The 8,132-nt window shown below is 37.1% G+C and overlaps 2 protein-coding genes across 2 annotated transcripts; one reads left to right on the plus strand and one right to left on the minus strand.

Annotated features, from left to right (window-relative positions):
• The first annotated feature begins 66 nt into the window (after positions 1–66).
• On the plus strand, positions 67–3,106 carry LOC111811119 (uncharacterized membrane protein At4g09580). The gene is made up of 4 exons (XM_023697858.1): positions 67–513; positions 1,700–1,970; positions 2,047–2,217; positions 2,700–3,106. The coding sequence occupies exons 1-4, from the start codon at positions 320–322 to the stop codon at positions 2,823–2,825; spliced, it is 762 nt and encodes a 253-aa protein (XP_023553626.1). The 5' UTR covers positions 67–319; the 3' UTR covers positions 2,826–3,106.
• Positions 3,107–4,440: 1,334 nt separating this feature from the next.
• On the minus strand, positions 4,441–5,726 carry LOC111811867. Its single transcript, XM_023698904.1, has 3 exons — positions 5,118–5,726; positions 4,813–4,985; positions 4,441–4,729 (listed from the first exon to the last, which is right to left on the minus strand). Exons 1-3 carry the CDS (start codon positions 5,643–5,645, stop codon positions 4,621–4,623), a joined length of 810 nt encoding a protein of 269 aa, XP_023554672.1. The 5' UTR covers positions 5,646–5,726; the 3' UTR covers positions 4,441–4,620.
• Between the last annotated feature and the right edge of the window lie 2,406 nt (positions 5,727–8,132).

Here is an 8,132-nt window from a genome sequence, read left to right on the forward strand (position 1 = left end):
GAGGAAATTGCGAAGAACTGACCACATCCACAATGAAAAACAACCATCAAATTTCAAAGGCCTTTGTTCAATTGAAAGGCCTTATTTAAGGCTTCCAAGACATGCCAATCTCTGTATTGCGTATTGAATTTTCTGCGAATATTCTGTTTCTTTCTCCCTCTCTCAAGGAGTGACCCTAAAGGAAAGAAGATTGTTGTTAAAACAGATTTCAATTTCGTTTCTCTTTCTCTTTCTTCATCCTTTCCTCTGGGTTTTCTGTTTGTTTCCCGAGAAAACAACGGAAAGTGAAAAAGGGGATCAGGGAAAATCCTTGAGGAAAATGGAGAAGAAAGGGGAAAAGAATGTGGGCGAAAATATGAGCAAATTTCAATTGAGTTTTTGGGATTTGGCTGTGTTTAGCACCGTTGTTATTGCCTTCCTTTTTGGCCTTCTTTGTGTTTACCTAACCATGCCGGCCTCCGATTATAGCTTTCTTAAGCTTCCTCGCAACCTTCAAGATCTTCAAATCCTCAGGTAGTTCTTCTGTTCATTGCGTTTTCTTTCGATTTTGATGATGGATTTTTTCGTTTCGTTCGTTTTCTGGATTCTTTTTATGGTTTGATCGCTTGATTAGGTCATTTTTCTTGTGATTTCTGGAATTGGGTTTGCCTGAGTTCTTGTTCTTGATGTGATTAGCTAACCTTTCAATGGCTTGCTCTTGAATGATTTGATTGTCTTTTGAATGGGCACTAAATACTTTTGTTAGGGAGTTTCAAATTCAAGTGTTTGTATCAGAAATATGATCAGATCTGGCACTTTCCTTGATACAGTTTTTGTGGGATTCTTATGGTTTTGGCTGATGAGATTTGGGCAGCACTTTCTTGAATGTTTGTGGATATGGTTTGTGTGCGATACACGTTGGTTGGAGAGGGGAACGAAGCATTCCTTTTAAGGATGAGGAAACCTCTCCCTAATAGATGCTTTTTAAAACTGTGAGGCTGATGGTGATACGTAACGGACCAAAGCTAATAATATCTGCTAGCGGCGGGTTTGGGCTGTTACAAATAGCATTAGAACCAGACATTGGGCCATGTGCCATCGAGGATGCTGGCCCCCCAAGGGAGATGGATTGTGTAACGGCCCAAATCCATAGCTAGCAGATATTGTCCTCTTTGGGCTTTCCCTCAAGGCTTTAAAATGCGTCTGCTAGGGGAAGGTTTCCACACATTTATAAAGGGTGGTTTGATCTCCTCTCCAACCGTGAAGGTTTCCACACCCTTATAAATGGTGGTTTGTTCTCCTCCCCAACCAATGTGAGACATCACAATCCACCATTGGTTGGGGAGGAGAACAAATCACCATTCATAAGGGTGTGGAAACCTTCCCCTAAAAGACGTGTTTTAAAGCCTTGAGGGGAAACCTGAAAGGGAAAGCCCAAAGATGACAATATCTATTAGTGGTGGATCTGGGCCGTTACAGATTGTGAGATCCCATATTGGTTGGAGAGGGTAACGAAGGATTCCTTACAAGTGTGGGGAAACCTCTCCTTAATAGACACGTTTTAAAACCGTGAGGCTGACGGCAATACGTAAGGACCCAAAACGGATAATATCTACTTAGCGGTGGGTTTGGGTTATTACTTATCTCGTCATCATAAATGTTGCTATGTAAAAGCTTGTGGATGGTTAAAATGTGGCTTGATGAATATTCTTTCTTTTAGAGATCACCTTGAGGAATATACAAGTGACTACACTGCACAGGTCTTAGTAGGATACTGCGTTGTATACATCTTTATGCAAACCTTCATGATACCTGGAACTGTTTTCATGTCACTGCTGGCTGGAGCCCTTTTCGGGGTCTTCAAGGGCGTTGCTCTCGTCGTCTTCACCGCTACAGCCGGAGCTTCCTCTTGCTATTTCCTCTCGAAGATGATCGGGAAGCCCCTCGCCTTTACTCTTTGGCCTGACAAGGTGAAGTTCTTTCAAGATCAGGTAAGTTTCATATCCCCATCTCTTTCGTAGTCGATTCTATAAGGTTTTTTCGATGTTGAATCGATTCCTCTCTCAGGTTTCTAGGAGAAGGGAAGGGCTGTTGAACTACATGCTTTTTCTAAGATTGACTCCTACCTTGCCAAATACGTTTATCAATGTTGCATCTCCGATCGTCGATGTGCCTTACCATACCTTCTTCTTTGCTACCGTCGTTGGTCTCATCCCGGCTGCCTACGTTACAGTCAAGGTAATCACTTCTCCATTTCCATTGTTTGTCTTTGTGTTGCTCGTAGCTCATTGTCATGGGTTTCTAGAGAGGGATGATCTGTGATCCGACATTGGTTAGATAGGGGAACGATCCCTTCCTTATTAGGGTGTAGAAACCTCTCCCTAGTAGACACGTTTTAAAAACTTCAGTGGGCTTGGCTTGTTACAAACGGTATTAGAGCCAGACATCGGCCTGTGTGCCAGCGGGACGCTAGCTCCCAAGAGGGGTGGATTGTAAGATCCTACACCGGTTGAAGAGGGAAAGGAAACATTCTTTATAAGGGTGTGGAAACCTGTCCCTAATTACATAGTTCGGAAATGCATTTAGAAGCATACTTGACATTCTTAGGTGAGTGAGTGAGTGAAGAACTAATGTTGATTTGGCTGTTTGCTTCTCAGCTCATATATTGATGTTTCTAAAGTGTATATTGAGTGACTCGAACATCTCGAATTGTATGACAGGCTGGGCTGACGCTCGGAGAATTACAATCGGTTGGTGATCTTTACGACTTCAACTCGATTGCCACATTGTTTCTGATCGGAATTGTGTCAGTGACCCCGACATTAGTTGGCAAGAGTAAAGCATAGGATCCTATGGCGTAACGCTTGAGCGAATTTGCAGCCTCGTTCCTTGTACAGGTATAGCGTAATCACCCGAACAAGCCATTGAAGGTGATTATGGATCTCGTTTGGTGTCGAACATAATGTGGATGTCGGGTTTGGAGGATTGGGAGAAGGGTCAGAGTTATTAAATTTGGATAATTGTATTTGATTGACCAGAAAAATGATAAAAGGAATGATCATATTCATTTGATTCCCCAGAAAATTATAAAATGGAAGATCATATTCATTTGTGAATATTTTGTTTATATTCTGGGAAATTTGTAATATCTTTTGAATATCCGATTTCTCGATCAAATGTAAATATCTTCATCTAGTTGAGTTATGCTCGTGAAAAAGTTGAAAGTAATCCATAAAAAGATATTATAAAGTGCGTAATTAAATTACATATTTTTTTTAAATATAGCCTAAAGTTTATAATTTTTTTTAAAGATTAACTATATGACAAAAATATGTCACTTTTTTTAATATTATATTTGAAAAAATAAAAAATTGGGACCTTTTGAAAAATATTTTTTAAGAGGTTAGTTGTCCAGCTTTCTCGATTTGGTTTGGCTTCAATTAGCTTCGTTGTCCCGTTTTAATCACTAGAGGAGATATTCGAATCATTTTTAGCTAGAGAAGATGAGACGCTAAAAATGAAAGTGTTCAGAACGCATACCGAAAAGATACCAATGAAGTCGACCATTAATGACTAGTTCAAAGACCAGCAGCGGATCAAATAAGGGACTGTTCTTAGAAAATGAAAGAAAAGCAAACTCTCATAGTTCTCCGCCCAGCTCCAACTACTTCTTGAGGTGAGGTACTTATTTCGATTTGAAAAGGGGTCGCCCTTTTTTTGGTTGAAGTAGCCACTACTTTGGTCGTAGTCAGTTTAAACACATAAATTCAGTCCACTTACAGTACAAGCTATTGTTTTGGACAATTAATAATATTAACACTGTTTATATCTGATTTTAGGATAATTAAGTAATGTTCGCTCCATGAATAGACTATGTTCGGTAATATCATAAGTGAACATGAATTTTAGTTGAGTTAAACCTAGGAACGATAAGTTAAAATGAGCTTAGGAGTTCCAAGTTGAAACAAAAGCTTTAGGCGGACTTACTGTTAGAACACCTACAAGTTACGAATGAAAAATGAATATCTAGTAACCGTAACCTTATTGGATGTTATGTTATTATGGTGAAGTATTTGTTTCGTTTACATTTATGTCTTATACATAAGATACTATAACGTACCTTGTATGAAATACCACGAATATGTAAAGCACATCTCATAGGGAATTCATGTCATGATAAGTACGGAAGTACTAAGTGTATCATTACACATGACCATAATTTTAAGATGAGACCTCATACATATCGTATGTCATATGAGCCTGAATTACATCAATTGCTCGAGCATAGTGTCAGGCCTATGAAGTGGGTTATTTTAAATTTATTAATTAATTAAAAATAAAAAAAAAAGTTAAATTGATAATGTCTCGTAACTTAGGAGTTGTGATGTTGAAATTTCCCCAACTAAAATATTTGGTGGTAATTTAGGATTTGACGTCGAAATTTTCCTAATAAATAGAATATTTTAAAATAGAAATCAGAGTTTTTTTTTATTATTATTATTATGGGACTTTACATTACACCAACAAGTCACGTGCATTTTATTTCCTCCTGAAATGACACGTCCACAAATCACGTGCCACTTCTCCCTCAATTCTTCCTCTCCTATATCCGCGAAACCTCCATCAAACCAATTTCTTCCATTAAAACGCCGCAACCAGAGCCGGCGCCGGCGCCGGAGCCACCGCCATCGCTTCCTCCTCATCGTCTTCTACCAGCCACAAGAAATGAGCGTAATATCCTATCACCAAACTTCACAAACAAATTCAAACATTCAGAGTCTTCCAGTTCATGAAATTAGGGCTAAACTGCTCGATCCAGATATCGAAAATTACCAGTCGTTAGGGGAGGCACACACGGCACGATCGAAGTAATATTGAGCTCTTCGCTTGTCTCTTTGAGTATCCCATACTAATTTACCGTATAGAGCCAGCAATTCTCCGTCTCTTGGACTTGCCAGTATTGCTCTGCTGTAGCATTCCTCTGCTCGTTTACTATCTTTCTCAACCTTTACATCATCAATCAAATCAAAGAAATTAAAGTGTAATATTCCATTAGATTTCAGGATTTCAGGATTTCAGGATTTCAGGATTTCAGATCAAAGCAGACTTTCAATTTGATAATTCTAGACTTGGATTACCTCGTGTAAGAATTTTCCGTAGTTTCTCAATATCAGAGCGTCGCTAGGGTTCGATTTCAGCATCTCTTCGTAGTACGCTCTGATCTTACTAGATTCACTACTTCCATCCGTAAATTTATCTGCTACAAAATCACCGCCATCGCCGCTTACGATTCCGGAATTTAGAAATTCAGTGTCCGCAAATGAACCACGGTGAAATTCATCCTGGTTCAGAAACTCATCCTCTGGTATTTCGGAAGGAACGGACCAATATCGAGATCTGAATCCACCGAATTGATCATACGGACTCGAAACCTCGTGGAGAGATCGCGATATGTCGCTCTCCGATGCCGCTCTTCGAATACCACTCCAGTTCTTTCCTCTGCGATGATTGATCTCAAAATGCAGAGAGATCTTCGGAGATGAAATGGAACTGTTCTGGCCGGAGAGAGCTCCATACAACGGTTTGTAATTGGAGAAGGACGAAGAAGCGGCGACGGCCGACGAGAGGACGGGAACGGAAACGGTTCTGATGAGAGCGGATTCCATAGCTGCAATTTGCGAAGGTTTTGAAATGGCAGAGTTTTCTTTCGTTTTACCTTTTTGGGTTTTTCGTTGAGGTGTTTCAATGTGTCGTAAATGCATATATATAGGCGAGTTCTCACCGTTGGATTAGGCGATGGAATTGAGCTTTAGATCGTGGGAGATCATGACACGTGTTTAAGTGCACGTGAATTGCTAACGAACAGGCTACTCCGGTGGAGTCGGTTCCTTGTCTTCTTCGTTTTTTTCTTTAAAAAATGTCTATTTTTTCTTAAACTTTTAATTTAGATAATTATTATAATTTTTTTGTTTATAAATTTTTAATTCGTTAACTATTATTATAATATTAGAGTTAAACTGTGATGTCCTCGTTAGTTGGAAGGAGAACTGTCCTCGTTAGTTGGAAGGAGAACAAAACACCATTTATAACGCTGGAAACCTTCTCCTAGCAGACGCGTTTTAAAGGTTTGAGGGGAAACCCGAAAAGAAAAACCTAAAGAGGACAATATCCGCTAGTGGTGGATCTGAGTCGTTATGAATGATATCAGAGCCAGACATCGGACAATGTGCCAGTAAGGACGCTGGGCCCTGAAGGGGGTGGATTGTGATGTCCCACATTGGTTGAGGAGGAGAACAAAACACCATTTATAAGAGTGCGAAAACCGTTCGTAAATTAATAAATTTATGAATTAAAAAGTTTAGGTTAATCTTGAACAATTGACAATCTAAGTAAATTTTGAAACTTTTTCAGCATGTCACGAGAAGGGCGTGACGAGGATGATGCAATGAGGGATGATGCTAGCACAATTTAGATTCGATGTCCCGTTTTAAATTAAAAAATAAAATTATAAAATAACGCGATTTAATTTTTAAAATTAAGAAATTTAAATTGTAATTTAATAAACTTAAAACATTAAAATTAAAATTGTAATATGAAAATAAATTTATAATTTACTAAAAAAAGAAATTTTGAAGAGTGAACTGAAATTTATAAAATAAAATAATATAAATTTGTAGTAAGATAAAGCAAAGTGGCGCATCTCTTCCCACGTGTGAGATCCCACGTGGTCAACTCTCCTCTTCTGCCATTTGGCGGTCAAATTATTTTGTATATCTAGATTATTCTAGAATAAGCCTTTTTAATAATATGCACCTGTAATAATAAATTAACTTTACATTATTATTATTATTGTCATCATCATTTAAATTTAAACTATGGTAAGAATAAGAAATGAAACTATATTCTAAAATAATAATGGTAATTTTTATAATGTGTTCATTATATATTTTATTAATATCAATAACTTTATGTTTAATACTACGATGTAGGTTCATGGAATTTACATCACAAGCTTATATTAAAAAAAGAAATCGTGTCGCTTAAACATAGGTGGTAATTATTATTTTTCCTTAAAATTTTCAAAACTATTCTCTACTTTATCCATTTCATTCCTTCAACGTATAGCAATAGTCATATTCAAATAAATAAAAAAATATTATTTTAATGTTTACGTCGTGTTAGACATCATGACATGTCGTGTATGAAAAACATGAATGAAATATCATGAATATGGATGTACGTTTCATAAGGAATTTATGTACATCATTTCATTGGACCGTGATTTTCAGTGCAGGACCTCATGCATGTTGTATATCATATGATCATGGACTACTCACCACGATATTATTCGTGTTCCTTTTTTTTTACTTTGATTTTCGGTAGCGTGAGCGTGTATGAGCTTATAGTCAGGTCTAGTGTGTGCATTAATGAAGTCTTCTAGTAGGTACATGAACGAGTGAGTGTATCAACTAAAGGGAAAGTATGGAACGGATTACCTTGTTGATCGAATATCTCAAGGCAAGAACATTGTTTGAGATTCGAATCACTCCACAAGCAAGATCGATCATGTTTAGCTTAAATGATTCTTGTTGATCAAATATCTCGACGCAAGAACACTTGTTTGAGATTCGAATCACTCCAAAAGTAAGATTGATCATGTCGAGCTTGAATGATTCTACATGCATCCTAAACTACATAGAATTGCAAAGAAACTTAGTCATTGGCTAAAGAGAGCACAAATGCTCATTTTATTACATTTTCTGAGTCTACTTACAAATACGACATACATGACTTTATAGAGTGAAACTATTAAAGACATTCCAAGAGTTGTAACATTCATACATAATAGCCATAATTAACCATTATGTAATTGTAACTTAATGTAAATAAAAAGTCTTAAAATACATTAATAAAATATAAAAACTCTAAATTACTTCAGATTGAAACTTCAGTGTGACATTAATTGAAATATTTTTTTTTTTTGATAATTTCAACAATATTTTCTTTATATCTTCATTGAAGTATATTGTATGATTGATGTCTCTTAGTTCATATCAGACCGTGTGTAGAGAAGTACTATGCATTCAATTATGCTCCAAAAGGAAAATAGAGCTCAATGAACAATCATTAGATCCTACCCGTCATGATATATG

The sequence above is a fragment of the Cucurbita pepo genome, chromosome LG15, assembly GCF_002806865.2.
Source record: "Cucurbita pepo subsp. pepo cultivar mu-cu-16 chromosome LG15, ASM280686v2, whole genome shotgun sequence".
Taxonomy (NCBI): Eukaryota; Viridiplantae; Streptophyta; class Magnoliopsida; order Cucurbitales; family Cucurbitaceae; genus Cucurbita; species Cucurbita pepo.